The sequence below is a fragment of the Cyphomyrmex costatus genome, unplaced genomic scaffold (assembly GCF_001594065.2).
Source record: "Cyphomyrmex costatus isolate MS0001 unplaced genomic scaffold, Ccosl1.0 scaffold29, whole genome shotgun sequence".
NCBI classification, from domain to species: domain Eukaryota; kingdom Metazoa; phylum Arthropoda; class Insecta; order Hymenoptera; family Formicidae; genus Cyphomyrmex; species Cyphomyrmex costatus.
This window is the reverse complement of record NW_017277017.1, coordinates 2325029-2343003: the sequence shown is the minus strand read 5'-3', so window position 1 is coordinate 2343003 and position 17975 is coordinate 2325029. Positions and strand designations below refer to the sequence as shown.

The window sequence follows — 17975 nt, the reverse complement described above, 5'->3', positions numbered from 1 at the left end:
TCTCTCTCTCTCTCTCTCTCTCTCTCTCTCTCTCTCTCTCTCTCTCTCTCTCTCTCTCTTATGAAAGTTAATTAATGTAAGCTGTAGTGCAAACGAATCCTTTACTAAACATAGAATAGAAACAAGAAATCAATGGGAGCTTTGTTATTTTATGAAAATGATGCACAATATGATATTCTATATTATGCTATAATATGTCGTTTTGTGTATAATATTGTATATTACATTACACATATCAACAACATTGTTGATCGACTGCAGGACGAAACTCACGACGCGCATTTGCGTTCGAGTATTATCGGAAATATAAATGGCAAAAGAGCTTTCTATTGTCGATCTAATGCGATTGCCGCTCGAATATGCCGACGTTGTTAATATACTTTTCGCAAAAAGAAAGCATCATTTATCCGGTATACTCGTGGGAAACTTTTTCCGAGTAATAAAATTCACGATACGCGCGCGAGAGAGGAAAAAGAACACGGCCGTGCATAGCTTCGACAGAAATATGCGAGTGGATAAAACTCAAGAACGCACTGTGACTGCCGTATAACGGCGATTGCTGCTCTTCCTTTTTCAAATCTTTTTGCACGCGCGAGACCGACTTTCAGAGTTAATATCACCTCGAGAAAGAGTGGCGCTTATTCTTATCCGCCGGGGGCGCAACTTTTTTTCACGTAACTTCATCGTTTTCGGCTTCTTCATGTTCCTACACTTCCATTAAGAGTTAGAGATTGTACATAATTTTGTCCGAGCAATTCCATTGACGTTCTCTCGCAACATTACGTCCATATGCGAATGCATGTATCCATATGTATATCCTGCAGGTGGCGAGATATTAATATGATATAACATTATTATTATCATCATAATGGAGTGTTAATTACTATGATCGAAGCTTTCATTATACTTTCCTATCGTGTGCACCTCTACAGATAAATGTATAATGTCAACGAAACCTATTAGACGTACATGCGTAGCCGCGGCTGACATAAACGCGAAGACCGACCTTTGCATAGAAATGAGACTCTAGGATTAAAACTGTGACCTCCCAACCGAATCTGCATGAAGACATAGTCTGACAAAGATCGTCCTTTTCTACTTAACCACTACGCTAATCCCCGAGTAGTGCCGTGAACCGTTAATGCTAGAAATCGAGGACGCCCGGAAGTCCCAGAGTGGAAGATAAATTCCCCAAGGGCCGTGTCCGCCTTCGAGTTAATTTACCGACCTACTCGAAACACTGATTTAACCGTGGAGGCGAAAAAATTGTCTTACGGTCCGGTACGAACGAAACCGATTTAACTTAATCAACAACAGAAGTCCGAGTTGAAATTGAAATCTGAATAATCGCGATACAACGACGATAATTATATAACTGTGGAATATTATAATAGACATGGAATTGTTCCTATATTTATGAAAGATCTCACTATTCTCTCTTCCTGCTTTTTCATGTAAACATCGTCATTTGCAACATCCGTTACTCTCTAAATTCTTTGAGGTGAAATCTCATTTTAAAGAGTGAAAATTGAGCCAGTCTTGAACAAGAATGACTCAATTTTCAATCTTTAAGAGTAAAATTTCGCTCTTCAGAGTGAGATTTATTTCAAAAGTTTCAGAGATATTTTAATTATGCGCGATTCATTGAGTAATCCCGCAACAAGAGACGTAGTTTCACGCGACATCGACATTTCGAAAATGTCGACGCCGCTCATCTTGGTTTGTCACACCCGAGTCGTGTTTCGTGCATTATTCGGGCAAGCCTATCTCGCGTGTTTGTGGTTTGTAGGTGGTTGTGTTCGCCTGCCAATATCCCGTGTCAAAATCCGAATTGCTACTTGTGAGGCTTAAGATTTGCATGAAATACGTAATTCTATGGCAAGCGAATCGGAAATTCTAACATGAAATGAAATTTATCCAATCAATTTTTCGACTATTGTATACGCGATAAAATTTAATTTAATTTCTTCATTTATTGCCATTTATAATATAAATACTGTAAAAATTTAAAAATACCCGTAAAGAATATTTTTTAACTCACCGTTCTATTTCCAATGTTCTTCACTTTACACGCCAGTTGAACAGTTTCTCCAGCCAAGCCAGTGATATTGGACGGCACTGTGGTGTCAAAGTACGGATCAATTTCCGATGTTGTGCGTTCTTGAAAGGTATCCGCCATGAAAACATGCGATTCATATGCGGTGCTCTCTGAAACAACTATTTTATACTCTCTATTAATAAAAATATTCTCGCAAATGTAGAAAAATCAATTGTATTTTGTATAAGAGATGAACATAAATTATTACGTGATTTTAGTAGCTAAAACCATGTATAAAACCATGTATAAAACCATGTATTTTAGTAGCTAAAACCTAAGTGTATATCGCATTTTTTTATTGCATATTCTGATATTACAAATGTATTAAAAATATTTTATCTAAATATTCCATTTAAATTCTTCTTATTGAAATTAGTAACAATTTAAAAGTAAGTCGTATTTTTCATTGTGTATTCGAATGTTATAAATAAAAGTATTGAAAATAGTTTATCTAAATATTCTATTTGAATTCTTTTCATTGAAATCTTTTCACCCATATCATAGATCGTCATTTTGCGGAATATATAACATGACGAGCAATGAAAGAAAAGAAAACTATCTTTAGATTGAGGACTGCAAGCAGGAGTGCGTGCATCCGACCGTTTATCTCGGTAATTTTAAATAGAGAAATACGACGAGACGGAACCATCAGATCTACTATACGAACGGCCTCGTGCAGGCAGCGAAGCTTCGAAAGTACATCGTCGAATAGATCGTACATACCGTGCCCCGCACTGCGGCAAATGCAATCTCGTCCGGAGGTATATCTCCCGTGTTCGCAGATCGTGAGAGCGCGATGTGCCGTGGAGACTCATACGTGCGTAGCGGAAAAGCGAAGTCATGTCTATTTGCATAGAAGACGTGCAAGTGGACTTAGTGGCTTGCTGCGTCGTGTGATTACCATTCAAATCACGATTTTCCCCGGTGGAAATAGTTCGATGCGAATTGCGAACTGCTACTGGCACCGATCGAAACCGCCCGGATTTGCGCCTTTTAAAGTGGATTTCAGCTGATTTCGTCCCGATAGATGATAAGAACCGTACTCTGGCATGTCCTTTCAACCTGCCGGCTTTAAAATTCACACCCGAGATTTCGCGCTTTTATATACATGATACGTGAATTAATGAAACTGCCAATCCATTGCACTGACATCGCCTGATGTTAATTTTTATCCAGTTTAATTTTCTTTCTTTACTTTGTATCACAAGTACAATTGTACTGCATTAAAATGTAGTGGGCTAATTGAGGATGTGTTAAACCAAGCAACTTGTATTGAACTAAACTTTTATATTTTTACTGTTATGTTAAACGGACTTGCAATACAAGTGAGATGTTAAATTAATACCCGTCGGCAATAAAATGTTAACTCTTCGTCTGCATTCTTTGAACTTCACTGCAGACTTTTTATAATGTTCTGGACTGTGTAAAAATTTGAAAAAATTCCTACATATTTGTGAAAGCTTTAACAACAAAATGTTTACTATTATCATATATAGTAAAATTACAGGTTATTAGATTATAGGTGTATGCAGAAATTTTAATCTTTTTTTCCACGTTCTGGTATAATTATTTTAAATTCAAATAATTCATACGTTTCTCACATATTTGTAAAACTGATATCAATTATCTGAAACGCTATATTTTATAATAATAATACACGTATTATTATAAAATAACAGTGAATATGATGAACGACAAAAAGTATTATATTTTCATGGACATTACATTTAATATGATTTTTCCAGGAAAAAAAAGTTAAAGTAATATAAATCAATTTGTTCTGTTTTTAGCGGAATATATCTCATAATACACGAAAATACCAGTTTCGTCATTTTAAAGACATAATTTTGGCGTAAAGATCCTTTTGTGATGTGATGAAATATAAAATGTACTCTGTTAAGAGTTTTTCTCGGTGAATTTGCATTAATGTCAAATGCCATTATTGTTAATTAAATGATTTTAGTACTTACATTATACATATACATGTAAATAAAAAAAATTTTTTAAAGACTAAGACGTCTGCATATACCAAATATTTTACTTACTTTTTACAAATTTGAATTTATTTAAAAAAATTCACAATAAAAAAATCGACTGTGCCTTTGAAGTCTTATATTGTTGGCGGAGGATTAAGTACCTATACTATATATTGCTAAGATACATATATTTTTATTCAACGAATTCAAATGAAAGGAAGTATGCAAGGGTTAAGAAAGTTCGTTTCTAAACCATTTTTCGTTGCGTCGCTATCCTATTACCGTGGTACGCTTTAAATATGCCGTAGAAGCAGGCGTTTCTCGTTCGCGTGCTTGTTCGTGGCGGAACAATCTTTTTTCCTTGACACAGCAACAGTTTAATCGGCGCGATGTCTCGTATTTTAATGCAATATACGTTGCTCGAAGCTGTTAAACCGTTAATAAACGATACGGTCTGTTAAAAGCACGGTCTTTCTCCTGTCGGCGCGAACACCGCGCCCGACTTTGATAAAGTGATAACGATTCCACGGTCTGTATCCTTTAGGTCGTACACCGGAGGGAGAGATAGAACGAGATGAGTTTTGCGAGATGAAAGGCCCAACCGAACAAGGGAGGCCGAACGGGGCACCCTCGCTTAAGCTATTTACTGTAATAAGCTTGGTGAACCCTCAAGAGAGAAAGGGTCCTATGAAACTCGCAAATTAACTCCTTCCATTTCTAAGTTGTCTGACAAAAGCCAGGGTTTAGCAACTAGTTAAATTATTAGTATTTCTCTGGCCGTTTCAGGACACTGCAGAAGTATATTTTCACTTGTCTACATCCTTCCGAAGTAAAGAAGGTTTTTAATCCCCTTGTCACCTATCAATCATCTTTTAAACAGTAAATTTTTCAATATGATAGTCATCTTTATACTTTGGAAAATAGATGATGGTAGTATATTATAATACATATATAATTCAACGTTGAAAGAAACATTAAAGTTCTAGCAAGAGAAGCATCGAGATTATTATTTAGAAACCTGCATTCTCATAAATCGCTATCATTGATCCGCATTTTGCGCATTTCCGTGAAACGTGACTCTTCGCGTTGCCAAGTCCTTCGCGCCATTGCGACATAAGAAAATTTTGATCGTATAGTTCGTTGGAAAGAGCCTGAAGAGTACTGTCAAATGGAAACGTCGGCACTCAAATATCTCGCGTTGAAAAGTTTGGAAACGTCGTTCGTCGTTATATATGTATATATCTATATCTCTTCACAAGAAATATCACCGCTAGGTGAACTGCCGTCTGTGCGACGAAAATCGCAGAAGGGATTTTCTAGCCGGAAAAGTCGCGCGTAATCGGCGGAATAATATTCGTGCCGTTGTTCAAACAACCGGAACTGTTTCTGACTGAGGTGGGGACGAATGAAGGAGAAAAATGGTCGAGTGAGAAAATAAAGTCAAGTCGGGAAAGCCGACAGCGTGTGTGTGTGTGTGTGGGTGTTCTCATGTGTATCTCCAAGGAGAGAAAGGAAAGGAGAAAGAAGGAAATCGTTGGAAGACGTATGTCGCGAGAATTCCTACGCGAGTCGGTATGCGGTTGAAAATTTTGCGGAAATGGATGTATCGGTGCCGGGCTGCCGGTCGCGACGTTGACGATCAGGGTCGACGGATGTGCGCGGTACTCGTTTCTCTCGGATTTTCGATGCATGCGGAATGCACCGGAGGCGAAACATTATTTACATCTTATGCGAATGTTGGCAACTCCGCGAATTGGAACCCCTCGATGCGCTTTGGCTGTAACGTTTCGTGAGAAACTTCTGCCGTCAGAAAGAGAAATCACGACTCACTGCCGAATGTGGAGAACGTTCTCTATATGAAGATGCGGCTCTCGTCGTGAAACATATTGGCGCGGCTTCGTTATTCGTGCGAGGCAAGTTATATCCGGCCGAAACCAAATTCACTGACACGTTAAAGTTGTGAAATTTAAATTATACACGTGTAAATTGTATATGTATGGATAACTTGCTAATATAAACCATATGTTGTAATCACTGCATTCCGTTCGCAATAATCAAGCCGAGATGAAAGGACGTCACATTTAATACTATAATTTAATAGAATAATTTTCATACTGTGCAAAGCAGAATTTTGCTGTAGTAAACTACTCCCGCTTTCTATGCATTATCTAAAATTTAAAGTAATATTTAGCAAAAAGAGAGAGAGAGAGAGAGAGAGAGAGAGAGGAAAATAGCTACCTTTGCAATATTCTCATAATAGCTAACAGCGCTGGTCTAAAATAATATTCGCCTCGTCTTTAAAGCATGCTCGGCACGTTCGACTGGAAAATGTAGCAAGGTAAAAAATTGAGAGGTATAACAAAGAGAAGCAAAAGAAATACAAGCGTAAATAAAACACATTATATGAAATATTTACTAATTACATATCTTTACTTATAGCTGAATCTTGGATTTGTTTTAGATACATTATTTGTATCAAACATACTTTGATCTTCTTCAAAGTCTCATTTTTTTATCCAATACATATATTATAAACAGTTGCTGTTTTGTAATCAACATTAATTATAACAATAATTTAATTAAACATGAAATTGTTTATGAATATATTATGTATTGTATAATAAAATAACATATGAAAATTTAATGATTAAATTTTATAAATGTTAATTTTATACGTTTAGAAAGTTTTTAATGTACCATTTAAATTCTTGGTGAATAATTTTCAATATTAAATATGATAGAAAAGATTCCGCAAAAGGTATCTCATACGCGCTTCGTCTTGAAAAAGAAACTACTCTCGAAGGAAGTCGTAAGACGACTGGAAAGATCTCGTGGGAATAATATCCACCCCTCGTTGTTCAAACAACTGGAACGAGAGGTTGGGCGAAGATAGGGGTGGTTGGAAAAAGAAGTAAGAAGCGGAAGGCAAAATGGAGAAGTCGGAGATGTGCAGCTTCAGGTACAATAGAACGTCATCTAAGAAAATGTTAGCAAAACATACATCGAATGTTCTGCGACGAAGTACGACATACTGGGAGAAAACGTTCTTTCGAGACGTTTAAAAAAGATTATGAAGCTTATAGCAACTCTATGTATGAATATAATAATATATAATATCTTGTATCATAATATCATAAATGTCTACCTATCAGTTTTAATTTAATTTAACAGAATAATAAAATTAACAAAGTTACTGCAGGATAAGTCATATCATTAGAATATTTTGTCTCTAGTAAAAAAAGTTGATAGAGAACGATTAAAAACGACAGGATTTCAATCAATTTCGCGACCTCGCGATCACAATTAATCAGATATGAATCCTATCGTATTTTATCGGGTTCCATAAGATTCGTATAAAATATTCCTATAATATTTGATTCAAATTAGTGAATTTACAAACCAGAGTTCATTTTCAAAACAACAGGATTTTTCTATCATCGTTCTCTATCAACTTTTTCAATAGGAATTTTATTTCAATCATATATCATCATTATACATATATTAACTTTTTAAAATGTTTTAAAGTAATGTATCAAAGACTGTTTAAAATAAAAAAAATTGCTTAAACAATAAGGCAAAGAGATTTCATTATTGTAACATGAGATATTTAAATTAAAAATATATACATTTTAACCGTTCTATATAGAATATAGGATTACTTGAGTATTGTCTTAGGATTACTAGTATTGTTCGCGAAACTTAAACGGATTGCATACAGCCGGCTAGCGAGGATCCGTGAACTACTTGGTAGGCTATATCATGAAAGATTATCGAGAAAGAAGAAACTGTCGTTGGAAGAAGTCGTTGAACGACTTGGCGGGCCGCTCGGGAATAACGTTCTCTCTTCTACCGTGCCGACAGGGAAAAGTGCGGCTAGACAGAAAAGTCGTGAAAGGTCTCAAGGTACGGATACGAGAGAATGTCCGGGATGTATGTACGTACATACATCGAAAACCTCGAAAAGTACAGCAGAAATTTCTGTGAAAACAGACGTTGACGATCGAGGGTGATGGATGCATCCCCTTTCTCTTCCACTCCGAAAGTGCATTTTAGGGCTCGCCGCGAGCCCGAGAGTCTATGGTGCATGAGAAGAATGCATCGCAAGTGAATGCCACTTGCGAGTCTCGTGCGATTCTACCTCAGTGACATGGTGAATATCGGCTCTTTTCCTCCGTAAAATACGCTCGAGTTACTCCCACGATGGCGCGGTGCCGCATACGAGGCAAACATAATAGAATTTTTGATTTCCGAAACGAGAAGAGAGATTTTGTCAGAGCGCTTTGTCAGAGATTTCAAAATTTTTCAAGTCAACGCTCGCGAGATGCGTAGATCGAGTTCACAAGCAACTGTATGACGTAAAATAGCAAGAGTGCAATATGTTGTACAAGTATATACGTTGATGCATTTCAAGCGTATAATTATTTTATTCTATATACGGAATTGCAACGTGGAAAAGATGCCGAGATATCTAAAAATTCAGCTAGATACAGATCTGAAAAGAATCTTGTTGGGAGCCATTAAAATAATTAGAACTTTAAGCTGGTTGTTAGGATGTCAAATTTTTTTGCAGTATTCAAATTTATTTTCAGTATTTAGTAGAATTTTTTTAGATACTTTAGTATAATTATTCTTTCCTCTCTCTCTCTCTCTCTCTCTCTCTGCATTCTCTTATTCATTTAATTCGTAAGCCTTGTTTATAGGATAACGCTAATGCAACACAAATGTAATGAATGAGAGGTGACATTATTACGAAGACTCTAGTTCGTTGTCAATTAATGTGTGCGCGAAATTGCACTATGCTATTCCGCTATGGAATTTCATTAAACTTCCAACAAGCTACAGCTATGTGTAATATTGACACAGAAGACATATTCGAGAAATCATTTAGATATCTTCTTATTCCGAAGCGCTAAAATCATTTAGATCTTTTAAAATCGTATCTTGCATTTTAAAGCGTCTTTAAATGAAAATTGCTTTTAATTAATTCGAGGAGATGTACATTTTTTGCTTGTAGAAAATCACGTAAAAAAAGAAATATATGGAATTCTATTTTCTGAAAGTTGTTTTTTATCGACATACTGTGGATACCTCGTTCCAATAGAAAGAAAAAAATTTCTAAGAAGAAGCGAAACTATTTCAACCATTCTTCTCACGGTTTCTCAAAATACAGTTTCAATAAAGTTCCTCCAGAGCAACAACATCGAGAATCGATACGTTCTTTCCAATGTCGAGCGCCAGTGGCGATCTAATTTCGTCTTCGTGCTACGATCGTTTTCGAATTCGAACCTCGCGGATATTATAATTCTCGTATTATATCGGAGTATCGTTCGATGTTTGATCGCAGAGCATTGGAATACATTTAGTTGTTTCTATTCATTTGTCCTTTGTGTGCGAGTATCTACAAATAAGCACACTTAAGATCAACCATGTATCAGGGCGGCGATACACCGTTATCATTGTCATCTTCGTCGTCGTTGTCGCTTACGTCCGAAGTAATCGACGTCGTCTACAGCTCTTCGCTATTTCCTGCAGTCCGCTACTGTCGTACTGACAGTAAAATGCAAATAGTCTGGTGTAAATGTGCCGGAATAGCTTGCAACGCGCGTCGGCTGTTTACGAAACCGCGCACTTACGTTCGGTTCTCTCTGCTGCTGAAAATACCGACGGCAGGCTGATGGTTCGCGTTTTACATCGCGCGAACTTTTCTACGTTGCTCGGTGAATTTTATCCAGCTGTTAAGGACACCCGGAATCGCGAGAGACGTGAGTGGTGCTTGGCGAAATTTCAAGCAGCAGTTCCTGCTGCTCCTGTGGCTTCTCGAATACAGTTGATGGAGAAGCATCGCAAAGTAGATCACGATTTCTGGCCATCAAACTGTATAGATTAATATCATTGTGCATATAGCGTATTTCTGCTCTCTGATAATTCTCTCGTTGTACGAAACTTCAGTGTCAAAACGGCCATCTAGAATATGTATAGATACGACTTACGCACTCCGTTGTGCGCGAAATAATGTTATCCACTTTGGCAATTGCAACATTATTTTTTCCTTTCTCCTTCATTTACAATAACATGTTACCGTCGAAATATTATCCTTCACACTTTTTACGGAAAAAGGAGGAAGTAACGTGCAAGAATAGATAAAAAGTAATGACTTGATGGAAAGCATGCAGAAGCACCGATTGCATTATATGTTTCTACTCGACTTTTTGTTTTTTTATTCTCTAGCCAAACGCAATGCACGGCCGTTTGGATTTAACCTAGTTTTACGAGAAAAAGGGCAGTGCCCAGAGTCACTAGGGAATACTACGGCGAGGTAGGATATAGTTATGATAAAAGACACCACGGAAAAACGGGGTGGTTATAAAATAATTTCATTTCGCTCGCGTAACTTCGAACATTTTCAAAGCAAGAGTGTGCATATAAGATGCCCTAGATAAGTGCTAATCTTTAATCAATTTGAGATAACTTTTCCTGAATTATAAAGTTTATGAATAATTATTATAATTTTTTACAATTTTTATTAATAACAGTATTATATACAAATATTATTATATTTAAATAAAACATTATGATATTCGAGCAAGTTTGAAATTAAATTATTTAGAAGAAGTTTTATTGAAATTAAAAAAAGAAAAAATTATTCATATATCATTAACATGCCGTATTAAATTTGTGAAAGGAATAATAAGGAAATATTATCCTCTTGTTATATTCACAGTAAAGGTCTTATTAACTCTCCGTCAACTCGGGTTTTTTTATCGATATTTTGATTGTGAATTTTAGTAGATAAATTTAAATCTGTAAAAAGGCAGTAAAGTAGAAAGTAAAATACAACCGAATATCTCTGTGGTGGTCAAAGCTTGTTATTAAAGCTTTGACAAGTAGATATACCGGAATTTTTTCAGATTTTTATGTAATCCGGAACAATAAAAATTTATTTCTGTTTCTCGAAGATCCCTGTTACTGACGAAAGAATTAAAATTCATGTTATCGTCGGAAAATTAAATGTGATATAATTAATCTAGGGCATTATACAGGGTGTAAGAAACGAATGTCTCGAAAGCAAAACATTTTTGAGAAAAATGTTACAGACAGAAGATATAGGATTTATTTATTAATCATATCCATTTGACCTTAGGTGGCATTGTTAAGATCAGGTGAAGATCAAATCAAGTTTTTTTAAATGAGATATCCTATTTTTTATTTCAGACTCTAATAACTGATATCAAAAGTTTTTCAAAACCCTGTAAAACAAAGTTATTTTTTATTAAGTACTTTCCGAGTTATAATACTTGAAATTTACAATACCGCTATTGTTATCATTACTTAAGGGTCCAATTGACAGCTAAAATTTCTTAAATGTTGTTCAAAATTATAACCTAGATAACATTTGTTAAAATTGAAAACGTTGAAAGTTGTTCCTCTTATTTTCATTTTTACATAAAAATCAATTTTTAGTGCAAAAATATAAATAGGTGGAACACACGCAACTTCCAATAGCCTTGGGTTGGACAAATGTTACCCAGATAATGATCCTGAACAATATTCAAAAGCAACCAATAAGAAATATCCTTTAACGGTCGAGTTGGATCTTAGGTGCTACTACAATTCTGTATAAATTTATATATTATATATGTAGTCTTTTAAAATGCCACTCTATCGCAATAATATCACGAGTTAAATTATCTAGCAATTTAACAATTTGCTATTGAGCAATTTAACAACCACGAGTTAAATTATCTAGCAATTTAACAATTTGCTATTGAACAATTTAACAATCACGAGTTAAATTATTGCGATAGTTTCGTAGAGTGGCGTTTCAAGGCCGAAAAATTGTTCGGCGCGTAGTTTAAAAGACTACATACGTAATATAATATATATAAATTCATACGAAATTATAATAGCACCTAAGATCCAGCTCGACCGTTAAAGGCTATTTCTTATTGGTTGTGTTTCTTACATCGTACGGTCCTATAAGATTTAATATTTAAATAATATTCAAAGGTTATAATCGTCGGTCGAATATCTTGAGTAATGCTAATGTCAGTGGTACTGTAACTTTCAAACTTTATAACTCGGAAAGTATTCAAATAAATTTAAAAAGTCTTGACAGTTATTAGATTCTGAAATAAAAAATAAAACAGTCTCCATTAAAAACAATCGAAAAAAAAATCTTGATCTGATCTTGATAACGTCACCCAAAGTCAAACGAACATGATCAATAAATTAGATCTTAAACACTACAATTTTTTTGTCTACAACATTTTTCTAAAAAATGCTTTACTTTCGAGATATTTGAACGTTTCCGGAATTTTGATACACCCTGTACATTCCATCGAGTAGAATGGGATTTTCTGTATACGAACAGAAAATACAAATTTGACACATTTTCAGGACACAGCATTTTATAACTTTATCATGGAAGTAACACATACATATGTATAGATATACAAGAAATCGTTCAACGTAGAAATCGCAAAAGTTTTATCCCGCGCATTTTTTTGAATTTACGACAAACATAAAAAAAGCAACTTAATATCTTGCAAGGCGTAATGCCGCTGGGGGGGTAGACTGTCTCGAAAGAGTTAACTCGCGGTTTTGAAAGTTTCGCTCACGTCGCGGTCGGGCGTAATGCGGAACGAGTACGGACAAAAAGAAGGCGTCGATATCGATGGAAAAGCGATGAAGTACGAGAAGATATAAGAAAGAGAATATACGGTGTCGGGCGTGTGGAAAATCGTCGGGTGTTCTTGTGCGCTGATCGATATTTGCTTCACGTTTCGCCCCTTTGGTACATGGTCTTTATCGGTGCCATTATCCATTGCATATATACTTATGCATTTACCTCTCGGAATGTATATTGCTACACTGATTACTTTTGTGACGAATTTATAATTCACGTATAAATCAATAAAAAGTAATTAAGATATAATACATAATGTCAAAATAAGCTTCTCTCTCTATATAACATAAATGCAAATAAATGCAAAATAACAAGAAAATACTTTTTTCTCTAACCGGTTTTCATTGTTGCCATAAATTTGCATTAGCGATGTCAAATTTATTCATACATGTGTCGTTATTATTACATTCCGTTAGAATTGAATTCTATAGACATTTTTGGAGTTATTTCAAATTTTGTTTTCCATGTTAATCGCATAATGAAGAGCTTTACAATGCTTAAAAAATTGATTTTAAAAAAATATCAACAACATACATTAATGTTGTTTTCGTTGATTACATTGTTGTTAATATATCGCGTTTCTACGTGCAATTTATGTAGCCGTATTGGCGTTATGTTATTTTAGCGGGACAAAAAGGCATATGATGGATGAAGTGCGCCAGCGTCCTCACGCTGCAAAATTCATTTTATTCCCACGTCTCGACTCGGCACGTGGGCGAGCCGCAATGGTGTAAAACATTATTCTACATTACACTTCACGAGGTGGAGAACGCTTGGTGAATTATTCCGGCGGCTTCTTCTTGTCGGGTTGGAGGCGGCGCGGCTCGACGGTAACGAAAGGACGCTCCAACACGCGTGGAATTGCAGTCGGCGGTATTGCTGTACGAGTGTATTATCCGCTTGAATTATCGCGTGTTTAATGACCGGAGTTTCGAATAAAACAAGATTTCCAACATTCCCTCGCAGAGCAAACAGCTTGTCGTGCTTCCGAACTAACAATCTGTCGCACATTGCCTTTTACAATATTATTGTTAATGCAGCGAGATCAATTCTAAACTTGGTAAATGATCCGTTAAATAGGACAAGCGGAACATTTTCCTAGATACATAATAAAACATTATTACATCTTGCTTACATTTCAATAATATCACACAGTGAGAAGCATAAAATTTATTAAACTAAATACTGATGAGAACATGCCAAACTGGATCTTGGATACTTCTAACATAATTTCATGTGAATTTATATACTACGTATATATATATAATAATCTAACAATTTTGATACTTATATAGCATCTTGGATCCTAATAATGTTGAATGATATATTATATTATTGTATGTATCATTCAGCATTATTAACATCCAAGCTACTATGAGCATGAAAATTGTTGAATTGTTAGTCAATTTAACTTATCTAATAGTATAGTAGTTTATTAGAGTTTGCGTTGTAAATCTGATGGGCCTTCTACAATAAGCCATTACTTAAGTTTTAAGTGTTAAATCATAAGAAATTTACCAATCACAGTCGAATGTGAGAAGAATAATCGACTGTGAGTGGTCAATATTGAAGGCCTATGAAATAAATTTCGGCGCTCATTTAAGAATTTACATAAGTAGTATATACATTCACACGAAATTATATCAAAAGCATCCAAGATCCAGCTTGACCGTTACGGCATGTTCTCATCAATATTTAAAAACTCTCACGGTCCAATAAGATAAAATTATTATTGTTTAAGCGTACACAAAGCTTTACGTAAAACTTTTAGCTTATGACACCAAACAATATTATAGTAATACTTTTTTATTTTTTAAGTCGCGTGTTATTCAACGTAAAGCTCCATGATGTGACGTTACATCGAAAATTCTTTGAACCAGATAAACACTTTAAAGGCAGGCAAGACTTTACGAAAATATGAACGATATTTCTAAAACGCCAAAACGTCGTAGTGATGTAACCAAAAGCCGAAGGTTCGAGTAAGATAGAAGAGGTATATCCTTCTTCGAGAGAGGAAAAGAGAAGGCTTGTTGGTCGAACATTATTGATCCAGAGCTCGTTCAGCGTGTCTGAAACGAGGAAGGTACACGGCTTTTTGTGAGCTATAAAGAGCTACGAGTAATCTAGAAAAGGGCTGTGCCTGATTGAATCAAACTGTCGGTGGAGGTGATGTTGCCTGCTGAGACAGTCTCAGAAGACAGAGGGTTTGATATTAATATGAAATTGCTCTCGGTCCCTCCTGCGTCTTGGGGATACCTTGTGCGCAAAATTACCTAAAGTTAGGGTAGTAATCAAGTATTTTCTCAACCGCTGATTCAGCCAGGTTAGAAGAAAATTTATTATAAGATATGATGACATAGTCAACGTTTTACAAAATTTCAGTGAATATCTTTTTCATCCGTTATATTAGATCTGCTATTTTAAATTTTTAATAAATTATTTTAGATTCGTAATTAATGTCCAAGAAAATCTTCAATATATGTATCTAAATTTAAAAAAAAGAATCACTGATGTAAAAAAAATTATTCGCCACATTTAATTGTCATTTTGAGATATAAAATCTAAAATTTTAGTTTCTTTATCAACTCGAAAAACATACAAATACAAATGTTAATAAAAATTCGCCCAAAAGAATGTTCATTGTACGAGCATTATTTAATCTTTACAGTTAAATGATATGCTCTTACGGTGCTTGATAATTAAATTCGCTCTTTCATTATGATTATTATCGTTGTTTAAACTTTTGCATTTATAAACGCATGAAAGAAGCGATCAAGTTTCGGAGTTTTCCGAGATATCAAATGAATCTATTCTTAAGAAATAAAACGGGTGCCCCTTCATTAAGAACTTTTTCTACTTCTTCTATCCGTGAATAAAGAAACGCCTGGGCGATCTTTATAATACTTCTTTGATACTTACAAATCGATTGATCGACTAGCATTCTCTCTTCCCACTGAATTTTTAAGGATCTTTTGCATCATAGCGACGTCTCTTATCTTTTACGGTCATATTCAGATCTCATTTACTTGCGTACCTTTTCCTTCTAAAATATCTCTGTTTTTTCAATGATATACGACGAGACGTGAATACTTAAAATTTTAGATGTGATTATCACAAACTTTCAGATATTAATCGCTAAAAATTTCTATAAACTTAACTTTTGAATCCTTAGCATCTAATTTTTAACATTCTAATATATCTAATTAACAAAATTCTGACACGTTTTTTTTTTTTTCAAAAAGTTCTAACAATTTAATACAAAAAATAACAATAAAAAAATTAACAGCTAAATTTATTACTAGTACTTTAAAAAATATAACGATATTGCCGTTAGGCAGAAGAAAATAAAGACTATTTACTGAAAAAAAGTAATGATAACGACGTTACCAATATTACGTTAATTTCCTGATAATGGCTTATAATAAAAATTCGGGGTGTGTGCGTGTGCTTCCGAGTTATATATAAAAATCATCTTAAGATATTTTCTGCAAAATGTGGCCATTCTACTCTTCGTCGGAAGACAATTTTCTATATCGTTCGCTAGTTTCACCGTTATGATAGTTAATTCGAAAGAAAGATCGAAGATGAGAGTAAAGTGAGACGCGCCAATCATTTCGCAGGGATATACGTTCCTACACGCTCGTAAAAGGAGAATGTAAGATGGAAAAGTAGCATCTTCGTGATCGCGCCACAGTAACGTTGGTACAAAATTCTCGGAGGATCATGGCTGTGACAAACGCGGTTACCATACTACTTCTTTCATCTCACGGAAGAAAATTTAATTTTGCTCGCTGATATTATCGCAAACGGTTTTTATGTAAAAACAAAAGACTGTTTATCTTTAATGAAAATATACAAAAAAATCTCACTTTGTCATTGTGTCATTGTTAATAAATTATATATGAATCAAAAGATCCGTATGTGAATTTACGTATAATTTTTAAATATATTGTAATATATATTTGTGTATGTGAAGAAAGATAAGGGATAGTTTAACGTAACGTCATTTTCTCTTTAAGGCAAAAAACTCGTTTTTCATAAAAGTTTTAGTAAAGCGTTCCCTAGGAGTTGCATATTCATAGAAAAGATTGGATCGTACTTCTGAGATTTTGTCTGCGCTTGGCACAGCTCCAACATTAATCTTACAAAAGCCGAGGAAACATGATGGAAAATTAATGTCTTTTCCGAAATATTTATTAATATGAGGATAGCCGTCTTTATTAAAACTTCAAATTTTTTTACAAAATGAAACATGTGTCAAGAGAAATTTATTTTCCATTTTTATGATTTATTCACACCGATGTTAACAAAATATTATGTATATCTTAAAAGACGATGTGTATATTTGTAATATTTGCTATTAGAAAATCTTTAAAAATGCACACGATACTAAGACGAGCGTTCAGTACATTTTGCGAATCACTTGCATGTTGTACGTCGCAAATTGTGATTACCCAATTATCGAGTTAATGATCGTAATTAGTTCTGATATTACAAAAACGAGAATATTCCGTTTCGATCGGAATAAAACAGTGACATGAAAATACAACGAAAAAAAATTTCTCGAGAGGGAATTTTTTCGTTGTGTTCTGAGAGCGATATGCGGTATAGCATTTTTGTCGTTCGTCCTGATGACCGACGTCGATCCATACGTGGCATGGTAGCCGTTATAACGAGCTCGGACCAGAGCGAGGTTCTCATGCACTTGTCCAATGAATTCGTTTAATGGAGGCATTAGAGCATACCTTTCAGAACACGTTTTCCGGAGGAACACCGTTACCACCGCGCCAGTTTTATACCGCGCAGCAACAATGCACCTGCACGAAGAGGAATTCATCTATGCTAACGACATTTTATGTACATGGAAACGAAATTGCTTCAACTGTGAAGAATTCCATCAAATTCCGAAATCGATGTTACGTTTAATCACGATCTTCTCTTTGTACATTTGCGCAAGGTAAGGTATTTTATTTCTTTCTTTACATTTTTCTTTCTTTCTACCGTTTAATGTTCTGAGAGATAATCTCATCAAGGATGTTCCGCGCGTTTACGTGAATAGATCATGAGATTGAGACGTTGCCTCTAATAACGAGGCGAATTAAACGTAACGATTATTCTTGTATTGTACAACGTACAATATACATATAATTTATGCAACACGATAGCGTATTCTTGTTGTATATATATATATATATATATATTTTTTTTAAACTTT

General features: G+C 34.9%; 1 protein-coding gene across 1 annotated transcript in view; it reads right to left on the bottom strand.

The window, feature by feature from the left end:
• The window catches only part of LOC108775218 (Down syndrome cell adhesion molecule homolog), a 66965-nt gene that overhangs the window by 27306 nt on the left and 21684 nt on the right, over window positions 1–17975 (bottom strand). The window contains exon 2 of the mRNA XM_018541521.1: window positions 2042–2217. Coding sequence (XP_018397023.1) covers window positions 2042–2217 — 176 coding nt within the window. The remainder of the gene's footprint in view (window positions 1–2041; window positions 2218–17975) is intronic.